The sequence below is a fragment of the Schistocerca serialis genome, chromosome 3 (genome assembly GCF_023864345.2).
Source record: "Schistocerca serialis cubense isolate TAMUIC-IGC-003099 chromosome 3, iqSchSeri2.2, whole genome shotgun sequence".
In the NCBI taxonomy this organism is placed as follows: Eukaryota; Metazoa; Arthropoda; class Insecta; order Orthoptera; family Acrididae; genus Schistocerca; species Schistocerca serialis.
In genome coordinates, this window is record NC_064640.1 from 876,564,604 (window position 1) to 876,584,742 (window position 20,139).

General features: G+C 42.6%; 1 protein-coding gene across 4 annotated transcripts in view; it reads left to right on the forward strand.

The window, feature by feature from the left end:
* Positions 1-20,139, forward strand: part of LOC126471067 (regulator of nonsense transcripts 2-like) — a 235,293-nt gene that overhangs the window by 124,468 nt on the left and 90,686 nt on the right. For all 4 annotated transcript variants that reach the window (XM_050099136.1, XM_050099135.1, XM_050099138.1 and 1 more), the window contains one exon: positions 5,486-5,573. In XM_050099136.1, the coding sequence (XP_049955093.1) occupies positions 5,486-5,573 (88 nt within the window). The remainder of the gene's footprint in view (positions 1-5,485; positions 5,574-20,139) is intronic.

Genomic DNA, 20,139 nt, shown 5'->3' on the forward strand with positions numbered 1-20,139 from the left:
AATAGGACTATCAGGTGATATGGAACGTATACAGAGAACGGCAGCATGAATTGTCACAGGTTTGTTTAATCCATGGGAGAGTGTCACAGAGATACTGAAGGAACTGAACTGTCAGACTCTTGAAGACAAATGTAAACTATCCTGAGAAAGTCTTATTAACAAAGTTTCAAGAACCGACTTACCAACTTTAAAGGATTACTCTAGGGATATAGTAAACCCCACCTCCCCCCCCCCCCCCCCCCCCCCCCACACACACACACACACACACACACACACACACACACATATCGCCCACGTAGGGATGATGAGAGTAAGATAGAGTAATTACTGCATGCACAGAAGCATTCAATCAATCATTCTTCCTGCATTCCATCCGTGAATGGACCAGGAAGAAATCCTAATAACTGGTACAATGAGACATACCCTCTGCAATACGCCTCACAATGGTTTTGTAGAGTATAGATGTAGATGTAGAAACAATTCCATTTTTGTGGTAAGGTTCTGTTGTTTGATGAGGGCGTACAGTGAGGCAGATGACATAAATTAGATACACAGTAGCAAAGTCCATACCACATAGCATGAACAAAGGGACCTAACATAGTAATCTGTCTAAAATGAAATAATTATCTTAGAGTCCATGCCAACAAACTGAAGGAGATATTTTAGCTGTAGTTGTTCGGTGTACTCAACAACAATATACAAAGGTAACACAATGCCCATGTTGTCATGAAAATGATAAATTTCAGTGTAACTTGGAGAATAATGAGTTATTTCAGTTTGCTAGAGCTGTTAAAGAAATGTGAGCACACTAAGATTCTAGTGAGGTGAGAATCGAATTCTTTAAAGAATGGTTGTCAGTGTTGAATTTGAGTGCAGCAGAATGCAAAGGTACGAAACATGCATTACATTTGCACAATGGAAAGGTTAAGAAAAGCACAAGTCTAATTAGACAACTGGCGCAGAATGAATTCCATATAAAGAAGCAAGGAAGCTTAAACTGAATGCTGGACAAATGTGGCACCACATTTCTTGATGCAAAAATAGATGTGTTCGAAGGGGAACAGAAACTTTTACTCCAGCTGTCAAAAAAGCAAGTAACAATTGTTAAATGAACTCTAGCGAGTTTGAATAAGATGGGAAGTCCCATTGCCGAAAATGAACAGATATAAGCAGGGAGTGAAACAGTTGAGCCGAGACGTAGGAGAATAAGAAACCACACTGACAGATAGTTAGAGAGAGCTGTAATTCTGATATCACTGTTAATGAACACTTAATACAACTTACTGGCACTTTCAGTGAATTAGAGCAGGAATATGATGTCATAATAACAACAATCTGATCAGTCCATTTCAGATTGTGCCTAGAACTGATCAAGCATGACGAACAGCTCTCTATCACCCTTATGGCATACAGTGATTACCAAATGACGAGAATTATTGACCTGGCTGTTTTCATTCCTGGGAAAATTTTTAGTTATGTGTTCAGTATCGTGCAAGTAGATGATGATTTGTACAGCCTGTATGAGCACAACCATTGCTGCCAAAACAGGATGGAGTAAGGCATTTGTTTGTGTACATTGCCCTCAAAAACAAGCTACTGCTTATTGATGATGCAAGAAGCCAGAATATGAAGCTAATTAGTGAACAGTTACAGTGTAAAAGAGTAGATTAAAGTCTCAGAATATGTAAGCAAGTGTTCATTCTTTTTTGCACATATGACCATGAGATGTGTGAGGATAAGATGCATCAACCAGTCCAAGAAGTTCCAAAGGGCTGCTTCCAGAAACTAATAGTGTTATACAAAAGTTTGTGGATACTGCTGAGTAACGTAGAATGGCTGTTTCTTGCCCCAATGGATGGAGGCATTATTGGCATCTGTCGTGAAGGAAGACCCATAATCATCATCCAGCAAGACATTGGAAAAATTAAAATTTTTAGGAAAATGTCATGGATATACTGCCCAAATGGTAATAGACCCTGAGCATTCGATACAAACAAATGTCAGCAGTGACGTTGTGCTGAACTTGAGCTTAGTAAATAATGAGATGAAAAATATCAGTGAACTTAGCTGGATTTGCCAATGTAGCATGCAGTTAGGCAATTAGATAACATAGCAGCTGCAGGGCATAAGCTCGGTGAATTGACGAGTGAGACTGAGTATCAGGAGAGAAGTGCTTTTAGCAAATTTTTGATATGTCATTTCTTTTTTCTGGCATTACATAGTCTCTGGCATACTGGTTATAGTGACTCTATGCTCTCTATGTGAATGCTGTAAATGCTCAAAATTTGTTTGAACACACATTTTCAAACCATTAGGTGACAGTTGCTGTGGAATAATAAGTGTTAGAAATATAAAAATACTATTGTTAATCTTTGCCCAGATAGGGATATAGTGACGGATCATCCTACTCGAAGGACATTGGGAGACAGTGAAGAAATAATTTTTAATAGATTCCTTACACCTGTTAGGCATGTGCAAAGTGATGTTAGATGCTTCGTCTTTCAGGCAAAACACCAAATCTGCCTTCTGTAAGAACAGAAAAACACTAAAAGCAAACTTGTGATCCCACCATGAAGTGTAAATTATTGTAAAGTTGATTGTAAATAAAATTTATAGCCATTCTTCGCAGAAAACAGAACTGTAATATTGATAGAACATTTCTATTAATTGTAATACAAAAGTTCCACTCTTCCAGGAAAAAGATTTGTTTATTGTTTTAAAGCAATTGCATGTTTCTTTTGCTTATCATTCAATCACAGTGAAGCAATTGTCTCTCTGAAGACAGTGCCTATACATTGTTCCTCAGGAGGGTGAATGGGGGGGGGGGGGGTTGTGTTATTTGTGGATAATGAAATGAGAGAATAAGCCAGAATGAATGATTTTGATTGTGAGTACAAAGATTAAGGTGTTGGCCAGAAATTTTGCATAGACTTGTGTGATAAAATTGCTAAGAGCAGTGGGGCGCAGGCCTCATGCGGGCTGACGATATACGGTCACAAATGAGAAGTCGCCAGTGAGGATTGGGTAACCATATACAGACTCACAGTGCTGCAGGGTGTGGCCAGAAGGGCACAGCCACTGTGAGGGAATATAAGGCAGTGGTGCGTCACCCTGGAGCCAGTTAAGAGTTCAGTCACCTGAGAGAAGTTTCTTGTAGGGCAAACATGGGCTGAATTGAATTTCACAGTTCAGAACCGTCATCTGAGAGGGACATCCATATAGGACACGTGCGGGTCACGAACTTCGAGTAGTCATTCTGGCTCTGCTCATGTCATTACTTAGCCGCACACCTTCTTCCAGGGGAAATTTATAGTCAGGAATAGTGTATTTTCTTTCATTCATTCATTTTTGCCCAGACAAGCAGTAAAGGCAGTGGTTCTTCAGTTATTGCCTTTTGTTCATATATTTTTTGGCCAGTTCCATAATTCCATCAAAACATTCAGTTAACCATCACAAAGTTAGCTAACTATACGGACCTTCCTGGATATTAACATCATTAAGCATCTAGACCACTAGGTGGAAGCGTCAATAAGTTTTGCTATTTGGGCAGCAAATTAACTGATGATTGCTGAAGTAGAGAGGATCAAAATCAAGATGCAGTAGCAAGAAACACATTTCTGAAAAAGAGGGATTTGTGAACATCTAATATCAATTCAGATTTTATGAATTCTTTTCTGAAAGTATTTGTCCAGTGTGTGGCCTTTTATGGCAGTGAAACATGGACTACTAGCAGCCCAGAGAAGAGAATGGTAGATTTCATAATGTGGTGCTATAGAAGAATGGTGAAGGTTAGGTGGGTGGATCGAATAACAAAATGAGGGATCAAAGAATTTAATTTGATGATATGAGGAAATGTGTGTGATGAGAGGGGGGGGGGGGGGGTCCTAAAAATTGCAGGAGGATACCAAAAGATGAGTACAGTAAGCAGGTTCAAATGGATGGAGATTGTGATTATTATACAGAAATGATAGGGCTTCCACAGGATAGTGTAACATGGAGAGCTGTATCAATCCACTCTTGAGACTGAAGACAACTGCTGCTGCTTCAGTGAAATTTCAAAGTAAAATGGAAGAGAATGGCTGTTCTTCTAAAAGTAACTAATCAGTTGCTTCATTTATCAGTATTGTAAGTGCCACATCTGTCAAAAACATCAGCCATGCAGGAATGCAGTCTGAGGGCAACATCGACAACTGTCAATATTTCAGCAGGTAAAGGTAAAACTGGAGCAAGTAAGCACTGCGCAAGTGAATATAAAACCCCAGTTTTCAGAGCAATTCCATAAGGACACTGACACACACACACACAAATCACTAGTGCCACATTATGCTTAAACTTGTGAATTGCGTTACCCCATATCTTCGTGGGGCCTGAATGTTGGTCGGATTATGGCATTGGCAGTAGTAGGGATTGCCAGATACCCTTCCTGTTGCCACCCTCCTCCTCTTCCCCTCCACTCTCCCTTCAGGATGGAATTTTTATGTTCTGTCTGTCTGCCTGCCTGCCTGCCTGCCTGAATCTATTGTTATACCACGTGAAAGTGTGAGAACATTTTTTGAAGTGTTTGTGAATCCTGTAACTGAGGTGGACTGTTGATATGGCAAAAGAATGAATAATTCCTATATCATTTAAATGTGGTAATATTCTATGTACTCTGATCTATCTCCATTTGCACAATATTAAGGGAGCTTGACTGCCCCAAGAAGAAATTAGGCCTTTGTTTAATTTTAAAATTCACTGGCATTTTTGTACATTGTACAAATAAACTTAAGTTTCTTTTATTGCTCTTCTTATGAAGCAAATGTGTTTGGTTTATGCCAGAACTTAAATGTCTTTCGGTCTCTTGGCATTGTCGGAAAGGGAGGCCAGTGGTGAGTAGAGGAATGGGTAGTAAAAGGGCCAAGCAGAGAGATTTCATCTAGCAAGAAGAGGTTTGATTTGTGAGATAGTGAGGAATTTATCAGGACTTGAATTCAAATTTGAAGCTGAGGTGATAAAGTTCATATCCACAAAATCTTTTGACTGTGATATCAGTGACAGTACATAGGGAATCCACTGCCGGAGGGTCAACTTATCACTAAATGACTATAGAATTGAAGCCTTTAACTAATTATCTGTAACTACTTGCTGAACCTCTGGAAGTACTTTCTTTCTTATAAGCGGCATGTCCATAAACAATTTTAATGCAGGAAAACATATTGCGTTCTGTGGATTCTAAGATATAGATATGCTATGATGGCCCCCAAAATTATGCAAAGACTCATAGTAATGAAAGCAAGCTCCTCTGGATTTAAACACACCTTATACCACACTTGCTATAAGGCATATACACTGTTAGATGATGAAATAAGTGTATGATATTTTGAGTCCAGTTTCACTAAAGAACAGTGTTTTTAATTCTGTGATTTGGTGTTGCCTTTCCTGTAAAATAATTCTGTGAATTATCACCATTCTAATCAGACATTTATTAGTGGTTGTAATGTCACAGGTCTCAGAAGAAGCACTGGATGCAGAATTTGAGAAAGATTTGAACTGTATTTCACCAGAGGAAGAAACACTCCCTCCTGAGCCTGAAGGTTTGTAAAATTTTATTAATAACTATTCTTCCATATCCGAAACCAGCACTACATTATAATACAGTAGTTCTGTTTCCTACATTTTTTACTTAAAAGTATTTTTGTTGCCAATCTTCATACATATGAGGTCAACTTAATGTAAAAATAGTTTGATTGATGCAATAGAAATCACAACCCCTATGTTTTCTACCTCCTGTGCACTTGTAATGCATGTGGGTAGAACATGCCGTTAATTTTGTTTCTCTCTGTACTTCATTATTTGAATATCAGTTGGCTGTCAGCAATGTAACTGTGTCGTCGTACAAACATTGGCTTTTCTTGTTGGAACTGTTTGTCAGTATGCCATCATATGTAAACTTTATTAATTGCATGTTGTTATTTAGTGTGCGTGCAAATTTTTCATGGCCAACTGTGATTTCTTGGGCATATCCCTAACAAAAAAGTTTGCAGGTAATAAGAATTATACATGAATATAGGTAATTCAAGAAAACTGAGACCTAAGTCTTGACCTTTAAACATTATCAATGCATTTTGTGCTGTCATGTTGCAATCTAGTTACAGAATTCATTTTAATTTATTTATTGTCATGCACCATACTAAAAGGGTGCCTTCTTTCATTTGCTTAGAAATATAATTTTTTAAATATGCAGATGAAGATAGGTTGTTACCCACTGCATAGAAGATAACAGGTCAGTCTCTCTTCTATTTGGTGAATGGGAATCTGTATTATATTGCAGCCTGGATTTACCATAAATGCCTCTGATGTTCTGAGTACTGTTTCTATTTAATTAATATTGAGGATATATTAGCCTTTATTTATGTAAAATTTTTGCTGTATAACGTACCCGGATATATCTCAGTGTTGTTGCTGATGATGATTGGTTTGTGGGGCACTCAACTGTGCAGTCATCAGCACCCATACAAAGTCACAATTTTTACACAGTCCCATTTAGCAATTGTCATGAATGATCTTGATGAAATGATGAGGACAACACAAACACCCAGTCCCTGGGCAGAGAAAATCCCCAAACCAGCTGGGAATCGAACCCGGGACCCTGTGATCCAGAGGCAGCAACACGGTGTAGTTGTTGACGAAACTGTTGAGGAGCTGTGACATAAAAGCTGGATTCTCCCCATTTGTTGCAGTTTTTCTACTGCCATAAATAAGTAAATCTTTTTGCTGATTTTTGTCTATTTTCAATACATCTATTTGTTGGCACACAACACCTACATGAAAATCTTAAGTTCTTATTTAGAGTGAATTTCACAGGAACTTATTGTTCAGATTATTATTTTGGCTGTTCTGATTCCTCTGTTGTACTTAGCTTTCATTAGGGCATTCATAATTAAAAGCTATAACTAACTGATGGCTGTAATATACTTTGCTATGTTCAAAACTTTGAGCTAATCAAGATAGTTGCGAAAAGTAAAATACACCACTCCAAAGTTAAGCATTCTCACTTTCCAGAAATCATCATCATCATTTATTGCCTTATCGGGCCTTTAAGGCCTACAGCAAGAAGAACAAAAGGAAAAGTAAAGACAAAAAGACTTACAAAAGTACTCTATACAGTAGTAAAAGTTACATATGTACATTACAGCTTAAAGAAAAACGAAAAAATAAACAGGGCATTCAATCAAAGGTTTAAAAGGCAAGAGGGATACATTACAGAAACAAAAAAACAAAAAAAAACACACACGCAGTGTCTGTCAATTACACGAGAGGAGGGAGCTGTTGCAGATGGCAGTCCATCTCATCCGGTCGTTGGCGTCCTCCTCCACGGCTGCTGGTTCCACTTCTTTCAGGATCGTTGTTATCCTATCCTTCCATCGAGTTCTTGGGCGTCCTCTAGGGCGTTTTCCTGTGGGTTGAGAGTGGAGGACTCTGTTTGGAAGGGATCCGTCTGCCCGTAGGATGTGGCCAAACCATTGGAGTCTCTTCTGCGCCAATATTCGTCCAATGTGTGGCTTTCCATACCGCTGGTATAAATCTTCTTTTTTTCTTCGTTCCCATTTACCTTCCATGGCATTGTAGATGGGACCATATATCTTCCGAAGTACCTTCCTTTCAAATGCACATATTGCTTCTTCTGCTGTTGCTGATGTTGCCCAAGTTTCACAGCCGTATAAAAGTACTGGTCTCACCAGTGTCGTGTATAGGTGGATCTTGTTCTTCTGCGATATCAGCCGAGATCTGAAAAGATTGTTCAGGCTAAAGAACATGCGATTAGCATTTGTTATACGTTGCTGTACTTCTTTCGTTACTTCACTTCTATTTGTTAGTATGGAGCCCAGGTACTTGAACTCTTCAACTCGTTCGAAGGTATGCCTGTCGACATCAATGGAAGGAGGGAGATCTCGGCGGCGTGATACAACAAGATATTTAGTTTTTTCCTCGTTCACCACCAGCCCAATTTTCTCTGCATTGTGGAGGAATCGGGAAGTATCCCTGCGTACTTGCTCTAGAGTGTCGCCAAGGATCACAACATCATCAGCAAATGCCAAGATTGTGTCTGCTCCCACCATCTCCATCTCTCTGGTTCGACAAGTGTCACGGCTTACTTTTTCCAGGGCCAAATTGAATAATATTGGCGCCAATGGATCTCCTTGTCTCAATCCATTTTGTATACTGAATGATGGTGATAGTTGATTACCAAACCGCACTTGGGCCGTAGACTGAGAGTAGCAAGCAGCAATTAAGCGGATGTATTTTGATGGGATGCCAAGTTCCTCTAACGTTTCCCATAACGTGGCGCGGTCAATGCTGTCATAAGCTTGTCGAAAATCGATGAAGATGAGGTGTAGATCCTTATTGAATTCGTAGAATTTTTCTATCAACTGCCTCAGAGTAAATATGTGATCAATTGTCGATCGTCCAGCAACGAACCCACATTGATAGGTCCCTACAATTCCTTCAGCCAGTGGTTTCATGCGGTTTAGTAGCAGTGTTGTAAAAACTTTGTAGCCAATTTCAAGTAACGAAATCCCTCGGTAGTTGGATACATGAGTAGCATCTCCCTTCTTGAATATGGGACATATGATTGCTCCCTTCCATTCCTCAGGAATAACTTCTGCTTCCCAGATGGTAGAAATTAATCGTTTCAAAGCACCCACCAGTGTTTCCCCTCCCAAGCGAAGCATCTCAGCTGTGATACCACTACCTCCTGGAGCCTTGTTGTTCTTGAGTGCTTTTAGGGCAACACTGATTTCTTCCTCAGATGGTTCAGGGACTTCAACTCTGTCAAAACGGGCATCCGTCTGTGTTGTCCCTACTGGTGGGTTGTCGGGATTCAATAGGTTTTCAAAATGTTTTTTAAATAGGGTTGCTTGCTCTTCTGGCGGTACAACTTCACCCGTCTCATTCGTTAGGACCAATGTACGTTGTCTGTATGCGCCTCTGGCGAATCTTGAGGCCTGGAAAAACGAGCGTGACGACTTTGCTTCTTCGACTGCAATCAACAGACTTTTGTGGTGGTCCCGTTTCTTCTTTCTCATGAGTTGGTCCGTGTTACGCCTCGCTTCGTAGTAAGCTACCCTTGCTTCTTCCGAGAGTTGCTGTAGCCATTTTATCCTCTTCGCTGATCTAATCTCAACAGATTCTCGACATTGTTCATCGAACCAAGGTTTACTTCTTCGTTTTGCATCGCAAACTAGTTCTTCATTTGCACTTTCTAACACTGCATTCCTCAGCAGCATCCATGCGTTCTCCACACTGGTAGGGTTCTCTGTTATTGTGAGATGTTCTGCAATTTTTTCTTGATAGCGCTGTCTCACTTCTACATCTTTCAACTTATTCTTGTCGAAGCGGACCATCATTTCAGAATTTCTTCTCCACATGGTTGAAAGTTTCAGACGTAGTTTGACTACCACTAAGAAATGGTCTGAATTCATATCCGCCCCGCGAAAGGATCTTACATGCTCGACACTACAATGATGTCTTCGGTCAACAAGAACGTGATCGATCTGGTTCATCGTACTTCCATCTGGGGATATCCAGGTTACTTTATGCACTGCTTTGCGGGGGAAGTATGTGCTTCTAACGATCATTCTCCTTGTATCGGCAAGGTTAATTAATTTGATACCATTCTCGTTGCTTGTTTCATGGATACTATCAGGCCCTATCGTTGGACGATACTGCACTTCTCTTCCCACTTGGGCATTGAAGTCTCCCATTATCAACTGAATTGAGTGTCTTGGGAGTTTGTCTACTACATTCTCTAGTTCTAGATAGAAGTTATTCTTTGTTTCTTCATCGGCATCCTCTGATGGGGCATGACAGTTGACTAGGCAGATCTTATATGGTTTAGCGTGTAAAATCATCCAACAGATTCGGTCGTTTACAGGAGACCATTTGTTGACAGCCGATATCATTTTATTGTGTACAGCAAAACCAACTCCAGAAGTCCAGGCTGGGCTTAGCTCATTGCTGTTAAAGAGCGTGTGAGTATCTCCAATCTTCATAACACCCTGAGGAAGTCTTGTTTCTTGAATTGCTGCCACTATGCATTGATATTTACTCAGTTCTCCTCCAAGTTGTTTCATTCCCCCCGTCATGATTGACCTTACATTCCATGTTCCAATTCTAAATCCAGAAAATCCATTTACGTATCCAGTTTCGTCACCATTTTGATCCGTCCAGTTTTTCCTTTTGTCTTTTTCTTTAACCAGAATCTTTTTTTTACAGAGGATGGGGGGTTGGCCCATCCTCTAACCCTCCTCCTTTCTCATCCGGGCTTGGGACCGGCAATGGCGGAGTTCACTTTCCAGAAATATATATTAAATTACCTGAAACTGTGATACTTAAACTATGAGTTCATAAGCAGTCCCATTTTTCATTGTAAATTTTGTCAAGACCACTGTTATATTCCAAACTTTGACTACATACTTTTGTTAACCTGATTTTTTTCTGTACAAAATTACATACAACAGTGATTCATTTAACATACAAATTAATAATTTTGTGTAAATCACACTGATTTGCAATACAGGACACATTCATATGAACAGAGAATTTACATTGCATAAGGATGGTGGTGACCATACATATTTCTGAATTTTGAACCAACAACATTTTCTATGACACAGAATCACATTAGTTTTAGTTGTTCATCAAAAGAAAGACATCACACATTCATCTAATTGATTCGTCTAGATGGGCAATGGATCTACCTTCTTCAGTGCAGATGCACAAGTATGTCCGACCTCCTGCAAGAATCTGAGTAGTGAGCATGGTAGAAATGGAGAGGGACTGCGGATAGGTGGCACTTGGTGGGAGTGTGGGCCATGCTGAGCTGGGCCACACATTTGCGATAATACTGTTTCCCAGATGGTGCAGTGGTTAATGCACTTGCCTAGCAAGCAGTAGATCCTGGGTTGGAATCCCGGTCCAGTACACATTTTTTGCTTGCTGCTGCCAATTCTGCATAATGTCCCAATGCAGCTGATATCAGTAGTCCCTTCCCTTCCTGCCTCCACCCCCCCCCCCCCCTCCACCTTCAGTTTACATATAATCACAGCTGCATGGATTCTGCAGACATGTCTGAAAGAAAAGACACCACACATTCATATAAATAGTTAGTATCATGGCATGACAACTTCTTCAGACAATGAAGCTTTCCTGTCGTTAGTCAATGTAATTAACACTAGTCAACACATGTTTAAAATATTTTGTTCAGTACATCCTTTTACTCATATTGGTGAGTATGGCTGCAACAGTGATGGGTGAATATTAAAAGAAATCTGTTGTGAAGCCATAGTACATCTGTATTATGGTTTCAGTTCAGAAAATATAATGCACCAGTTGTCCAGATGTTTGCTTTATTTAATTTAAAAATACAACATGTTTTGGAAAGACATGACCACGTTATCAAGTTCTTAAAATATTGTCATGCTATAATAGTAATGGAATCGTGTCTTTCCAATCCATGTTGTATTCTTAAACTAAATACAGCACACATCTTGGCAACTGCTGTGTCATATTCTCTTTACTGATAAAATTCTTTTGGTAAAGTGTTGTTTAGAGGTGAGCTTGTGCTTGCAGATCCTACACCTTAGGCACAAGAAGATTGCAGATTTCCTTGTTATTTTGCTGTGTAAAATGTTTTTGTCTCACAACACACATAGTGAGGTCTGATCCTCATAGGATAGACAATTAGCTGATGAAAGGTGTATTTTTAATTTCAGATTAACTAGTGGAAGGAAGTATGTAAAGGTTTTTTCGGCATGTTAGTGCCGATGTTCCAGGTGTTGGTTCATAGGAAACCACTTTATATATTTCTATTTAATTCTATGTTTTCTTTCTTTTGTGGAAATTCCTTAAATTAATTTTGATTATTGTACCTGTCTCTGATACTTCATTTGCAATCAGTTCTCAGTCTTCATGTACTGTGTTCCTGATGCTGTATTCAGCACTACTGTGATCATAAATACATGAGTATTCCTACACAAGACCAACAGAATGAGTATTGGGTTCAGGATCATTTCTTACTCTCCTGAGTACAAATACAATCGCACAACAAAAGGAGTATTATGTAGCAAAGAGCAGCATGCCACATTCATCTGGCAGTAATGTGGAATGCCAGAAGATGCAGTTATGTCACACCAGTCCGGTAGGCACTGTACTATTAGACTGTGTGTGGTCCACATGAAGTTTACTCCTGCGGGTCCGGGGATAAGAATAGGCCCAAGGTAACTAAAAGGAGTTTCACACATTTTGGCCTTTATGTGTTGGTCCCCTGTAGGGTTTGACCTCCATTCTTCAAAATTTTTCTGAAGAGCGAGCCAATTGGGGAAGGGTGCCTTATGTTATGCATCGTGTCCATCGTGCGTTGAGATCTTTAACCCACTTTCTCATTCTCACATTTCAGTCCTACTCATTCTCCATCTCTTGGGCGATGTCACCTTCCTGGGTTTCTACCATGCACTATGCAGTGTCGCTATCTGCGTCGACGATGACTATGGACTTCTTGGCACCTGATATCCAGCACGTTAGCCAGTCCGTTGTGGTGGGACCGCCATGTACCCTGTTGGTTGTAGCCACCTGATCACACGGGGATCATTCTGCTGATGCCTGTACCGTTAACTCCCCATGTATGCCAATGAGTAGATAAGCGTCACCCTGGGGCGTCGGGACTCCCAGCAATGGCCATCCTGCAAGGTGGCCTTTGCTGCGGCTGGGTGGCGCCAGTGGGGAGGGCCTCTGGTCAGAGTGGATGGCATCAGGGTGGATGTCACACGATGAACCGTAGTCCATCATCTCTTGCTGGTGGTGAAACAGTAGCAGTCTCTAAGCATTCACGAGCTCAATTCAACGCACAGAAGTATGACCCCAAATCGTTCCCCTCCCTGGCCACACCATGGGAGGAACGTCAGGCTAAGGATGGCAGCGGATCTTATTCGCTCCAGTACCTTGTATGTTTGAGAGCTGATGGGGAATCCTTCAGGACAATGATGCCTCAGTTTTTTGTTGAGCATTTAGAGGACAAGTTTGGGGAGGTGGAAGGATTGTCGAAAATGAGATCTGGTTCAGTCTTGATCAAAACAGCATCCTTTGCCCAGTCATTGACGTTACTTGCTTGTGACAAATTGGGGGATGTTTCTGTCACCATCATGCCCCATAAGAGCTTAAATATTGTCCAGTGTATCATATTTCACAGGGACCTTCTTTTGCAGTCTGTTGATGAGCTGAGTGCGAATTTAGAGCGGCGAGGTGTACATTTCATCCAACGTGTCCATCGGGGTCTGAGGGATAATCAGGTTGCCACTGGTACTTTCATCTTGGCCTTCGATGGTGATACATTGCCCGAGAAGGTCAAGGTGATGATCTACCCCTGTGCTGTAAAGCCCTATATCCCTCCCCTGATGGGGTGCTGCAAGTTCTGCCATATGTCTTCCAACTTTACTTGCAGCATCACATGTCAAGTTTGCGGATGCCCATCACATACCAATACTCCATGTGCCCCGCCTCCCATCTGTATCAACTGCGGAGAGCACCATTCGCCTTGCTCGCCAGACTGCAGGATTCTCTAGAAAGAAGGAAAATCATAAAGCACAAGACCCTGGACCAACTGACCTACACTGGCTCCCACACCACCTACTTTGGGAGCAACACCCCCAACCATCGGGGACATCCGTCCCCACTTCTAAGCCAGAGATGCGTAAGTCGTCTTCAGCTTCTCTCTCTAGGAAGGGGTCCCTTGGGTCACTCGCTTCCCGGGTTTCTGCTAGTGGGAAAGATGACACCTGCCAGTGACTGAAGAGCTCAAAAGCAGCTGGTCGGAGGGCTTCACACTCATCCTCAGTCCTGGAGACTGAGCCAGTGAAGTCCTCCCAGACAGGGAAACATAAGGAACAGCAAGAGAAATCCAAAAAGAAGACCCCCCAAGACCAAAGAAATTGCGGTGGCACCCATACCACTGCTACCTACAAGCTGTGCGTCTGAGAATGACGTGGAGACTCTGGTGTCCGCTGAGGACCTATATCTCTCCAGATCCTCAGACCCAATGGATATAGACTGCTCAGGCAATAGGTCAGTGGCAGCAGGTGACCATGAGGGATAAACTGCCTCATTGAATGTTCCATGCCTTCCCAGTCTCACGATGATGTCATCCTGCAGTGGAATTGTGGTGGTTTTTTTCACCACCTGCTGAGCTACGGCACATGTTAAACTTTATGCCTGCTATCTGCATTGCCTCTAGGAAACCTCGTTCCCAGCATTACGGACCCCTGCCCTCCGTGGCTATAAGGGATATTACAGGAACCATAGCGACTATAATCGAGTGTCATGTGGAGTTTGTGTTTATGTCCTTAACTCAGTCTGTAGTGATGCTGTGCCCCTTCAAACCCCTCTTGAAGCTGTGGCTGTCAGAATAAGGATGACACTGGAAATAACTGTCTGCAATGTATATCTTCCTCCAGATCGCGCAGTACCCCTGAATGTGTTAACTGCACTTATTGATCAACTCCCTAAACCCTTCCCACTTTTGGGAGATTTTAACACCCGTAACCCTTTGTGGGATGGCATTGTGCTTACTGGCCGAGGCAGAGATGTCGAAACTTTACTGTCTCAGTTCGACCGCTGCCTCTTAAATACTGGGGCCGCCACACAATTCAGTGTGGCTCATGGTAGTTACTCGGCCATTGATTTATCAGTTTGCAGCCCAGGACTTCTCCCATCTATCCACTGGAGAGCACATGATGACCTTTGTGGTAGTGACCATTTCCGCATTTTCCTGTCACTGCCCCGGCGTCAGGCCCATGGAAGCCTGTCCAGATGGGCTTTAAACAAATTGGACTGGGAAAATTTCACCTCAGCTGTTACCATTTGATCTCCCCCACACAGTAACATCGATGTGATGTTTGAGCGAGTGACTACAACAATTATTTCTGCGGCAGAAAGTTTGCTCCCTTGCTCTTTAGGGTGCCCCCGGTGTAAGGCAGTCCCTTGGCGGTCGATGGAAGTCGCTGTAGCAATTAAGGGGTGTCGGCAGGCTCTACAGCGGCATAAGCGGCACCCTTCCCTGGAGCACCTCATAGCCTTTAAACGGCACTGTGCCCGCATTCGCCAACTTATCAAATGACGGAAGCAGGAGTGTTGGGAGAAATACGTCTCAACCATTGGGTGCCATATGTCACCTTCCCAAGTCTGGGCAAAGATCAAATGTCTTTTCGGGTACCAGACCCCAACAGGTGTTCCCAGTGTTACCATAAATGGCGTGCTACCTACCAACGCAAACGCAATTGCCAAGCACTTCGCTGAGCACTTTGCTTGAGCCTCTGTGTCGGAGAATTAAGCCCCAGCTTTTCGCACTCTTAAATGGCGCCTGGAAGGGGAAGTCCTCTCATTCACTACACGCCACAGTGTATCCTATTACGCCCCATTTACAGAGTGGGAGCTCCTCAGTGCCTTTGCACATTGCCCTGACATAGCTCCTGGGCCTGATTGGATCCACAGCCGGATGATTAAACATATCTCACCTGGCTACAAGCGACATATCCTCATCATCTTCAACCGGATCTGGTGCGATGGCATGTTTTCATCACAGTGGTGGGAGAGCACCATCATTCCGGTGTTCAAACCCAGTAAAAACCCACTTGATGTGGATAGCTATCGACCCATCAGCCTTACCAACGTTCTTTGTAAGCAGCTGCAACATATGGTGTGTTGGCGGTTGGTTTGGGTCTTAGAGTCACGTGGTCTACTGGCTTCATGTCAGGACGGTTTCCTCCAGGGTCGCTCCACCACCGATAATCTTGTGTCCCTTGCGTCTGCCATCCGAACAGCCTTTTCCAGATGCCAACACCTGGTTGCCGTCTTTTTTGACTTACGTAAAGCATACAACATGACCTGGCGACGTCATATCCTTGCTACATTATATGAGTGGAGTCTCCAGGGCCCACTCCTGATTTTTATCCGAAACTTCCTGTCACTCTGCACTTTCCGTGTCCAAGTTGGTGCCTCCCATAGTTCCAGCCATATCCAGTAGTATGGAGTCACACAGGACTCTGTACTGAGTGTCTATCTAATTTTAGTGGCCATTAACAGTCTAGCAGCAGCTGTCGGGCCCTCCGTCCCACCTTCTCTGTATGCAGATGACTTCTGCATTTCGTACTGCTCCCCCAGTACTGGTGTTGCTGAGTGTTGCCTACACGGAGCGATCCACAAAGCACAGTCATGGGCTCTAGCCCTTGGCTTCCAGTTTACCGACATGAAGACGTGTCATGCATTTCTGTCGGCATCGTACCGTTCATCCGGAAACAGCACTTTACCTTAATGACGATCCACTCACTGTAGTGGAGACATATCGATTCTTAGGTCTGGTGTTCAACACTCGTATGACTTGGCTTCCTCATCTTCGTCAGCTTAAACGAAAGCGTTTGGCAGCACCTCAATGCCCCCCACTGCCTAAGCAACACCAACTGGTGTGCAGATCCCTCCACGCTGCTGCAGCTCTACAGAGCCCTTGTTCAATCCCGCCTTGACTATGGGAGTGTGATTTATGTTTCAGCGGCGCCCTCAGCATTGCGTTTGCTCGACCCATTGCAGAGTTCGACTAGTGACAGGAGCTTTTAGGATGAGTCCTGTGACAAGTGTACTGGTGGAGGCTTGAGTCTCTCCATTGAAGATCAGACGTGCACAACTGCTCACCAGTTACATTCCACACATTCATAGCTCTCCTGAACATCCTAATTACTGTCTTCATTTCCCAACCATGCCGGTTCACCTCCTGCATAGGCGGCCAAGGTCAGGGCTAACAATTGCGGTTCGTGTGCGATCGCTTCTGTCTGAACTGGAGTCCTTCCCTTCACCACCTCTCCTCGAGGTCCATTCATGTACACATCCGTAGTGTAGCTGTAGGCCGAAGCTTCGCCTGGACCTTTCATGAGGCTTTAAGGACTCCGTTAACCGTGCGGCTCTCGGCTGTCACTTCCTCTCGATTCTTGAAGTGTTCTGGGGCTCTGAAGTGGTTTACACTGAGATCTCGATGGTTGATGGTAATGTTGGCTTCACCTTTGTCCACAGAGGCCATTTTGAACTGCATTTCTTTCCCGATGGCTGCAGTGTATTATTCACTGCAGAGCTGGTGGCCATATGTCGTGCACTTCAGTATATCCGTTCATGCCCTGAGGAATCGTTTCTTCTGTGTACTGACTTCTTGAGCAGCCTATAAGGTATCGAGCAGTACTACCCTCGCCTTTCTTTGGTGGCGTCCATCCAGGAGTCCATCTATGCCCTGGACCTATACCATTGTTCAGTAGTGTTTGTGTGGACCCCAGGACACGTCGGCATCCCAGGCAACGAACTTGCTGACAGGCTGGCCAAACAAGCTATGCGGAAACCGCTTCTGGAGATGGGCATCTCTGAACCTGACCTGTGTTCTGACCCGCAGGGTTTTCCAGCTTTGGGAGACAGAATGGCATAACAGTATACACAACAAACTGCGAGACATTAAGGAGACTTCAAATGTGTGGAAGTCTTCCATGCAGGCCGCTCACAGGGAATTAGTTGTCTACTGCCGGCTCCGCATTGGCCATGCGTGGGTGACCCACAGTTGCCTCTTGTGCGGTGAAGACCTGCCTGAATGTCAGTGCGGCGCCCGGTTGCCAGTGGCCCATATTCTGGTACACTGTCCCACTTTGACTGCCCAGCGACGAAATCGTGGGTTACCGGACTCGTTGCCACTCATTTTATCTGACAACGTGTCATTGGCTGATTTAGTTTTGCGTTTTATTTGTGAGAGTGGGTTTTATCATTTGATTGAAGTTTTAACGCATGTCCTTTGTCCCTCTGTGTCCTACACCCTTGTGCTTTTAGGATGGAGGTTTTAATGTGTTGCAGAGTGGCTGGTTTATCCTTTACATTTTCATGGTCGGCCAGCCACTGTTATCTGGTTTCTTGTTTTATTCTCTTCTGTTTCTTGTCCTCTTTTATTCCTTTTGGTTTTCGTTGCCTTTCCTTCGTTCTTGTGGTTTTTCCTTTCTGTTTTCTGTTATATGTCTCGTCTGTTTTATTCTCACACTTGTGGCATTGTTTTATTAGGAACAAGGGACTGATGACCTCATAGTTCAGTCTCTTCCTCCCTCTTTTAAACCAACCAACCAACCACATGAAGTTTGAAGCTGGGTGCACCCCACTTACCGCACTTGTTCGACAGCTGTCTACACAGCTTGCCACAGCGGTATTTCCATATATTTTGTGTGGCTACTGCTGTGAGTCTCATTGTAGTCATTTCATTTCATTCCTCCCCCATCTCTCAGCTCAGTCCCAGTGAGTATGCTTGAGAGAGAGACAGCTGTGAGAGTGAAGATACATTGTCAATAACTGCGCCTGAACAAGTGCAGACAGCTGGACAGATATGTTGAGAAATTTCAACAAATAATATGAAGAATACAATCCAAACTGGCACTTATGTAAAATATAATTGTATAACATATTACACAGGGTAAAATATTTTAATAAACTAAGGTGAGAGATAAGGGTGTACTTTATTACCTACTCTCTTTAATATTTATTTAGACAATGCCATCAGAAAATGAGAAGAAAGAGCACCAAAGGGATCCTTATAAACAAGACTAAATGTGTTAATATTCTGTTTATGCTGACGATATTGTATTAATGGCAAATTCTGAAGACGAACTACAAAAATCAATCCACCTTTCCAACTTTATTGGAAAGGATTATAATTTTAAAATAGCACTGCATAAAATTAAGGCAATGGCATTCCATGTGAAAAACCCAGTATGAAACCAAATTGTAGTTCAAGATGATACTTTGGAACAAGTTGAACACTTCATTTACCTTGGGAGCTATATCATTTTTAACGAGAATAAGAATGTAGATGTTAAATTACAGATATCAGAGAGGAAATAGCACTATAAGTAGAGGATTGACAAGAAGAACAACAACAAAAATTAAATTCTATAAGCTGGTGGCTGTACCTGTTCCACCCTATGGCAGTGACACTTGCGTCATGAACAGAAAGGATTCTAATTATGTTCAGCTGGCTGAAATGAAATTTTTATGAGCAGTCAGTGGTTGCACTACGTTAGGCAGGATTCTTGATGAAAACTGGAGAGTCTTGTACTGTAGTGAAGCAAGGGATAGGATGTTGTTGTGGGTAGTCAGTAACCTCTTTCTACATCGCAAATGCACACATGAATTAATACGGTTCTTTATTTACATGAACTTTTATGTAACTGGAACAGACTCCATGTGTTGTGGTACAAGCTCATTAGTAATAGTGCACCATCAGACAATATCAGTAATCTTGCCTTTACGTCCTTTAGTCTCACTACTAGCCGCACTGTGGTCAGCAATCTGGTCTCTATGTACGATTGTAGCCTGTGACCCACTCTGCGAATAACTGGCAGATGCCAAACTGGAAAAGTGAGTCAGTGAGGCTCTCCGGTGAGCAGTGGTGGCCTAAATTCTTGCTCTTGAGAGGGCTTTGGTGTCATGTTGCTTGTTGGTGTGTCTCTGGCCTCTCTCGTGATAGGTATGCTTGATCCAGTGCCTACTATTGATCTTTGCCTTTCACCTTTGCTGACTGGTGTGCTGGCAACATCTTACGCCAGCACAAAAACATAAGTCAAGAACTGAATATGTTTGCAGTAAATGACAAAATGTAAGAATATAAACAAAACTGCAAGGAATGTCTGAAACAAGTGAGAAACAAGGATTCTAAATATGGCCTTACAAAACAAACCCAGAGGAAAGAGGGGCGTAAGATAGCCACTTAAAACAAGGAACTAATTCATACATCATCCTCTTTTTGGATTGCCCTGCACTGTCGTTGTGCTGTTGTTCACTCATCTCATGATTAAATGGAGCAAATGAACTAATACTGTCATTATAGTTGATAATGTTAATGGTACTGACTTGAAAAAGGTAGGAAACAGATAGTATAATGGTAAATGTAGTGCATCACTCGTGCGCACACTGTAAATTCGCAGCTAATATCCAAGGTGAGTGGAAGCACTTTCCATCTGCGTGGTGACAGACAAGTGCGAGGCTGTCGACAAGAAGTGCTCACACACTACTAGGCAATTTCCACCACTGTTTGTGAAT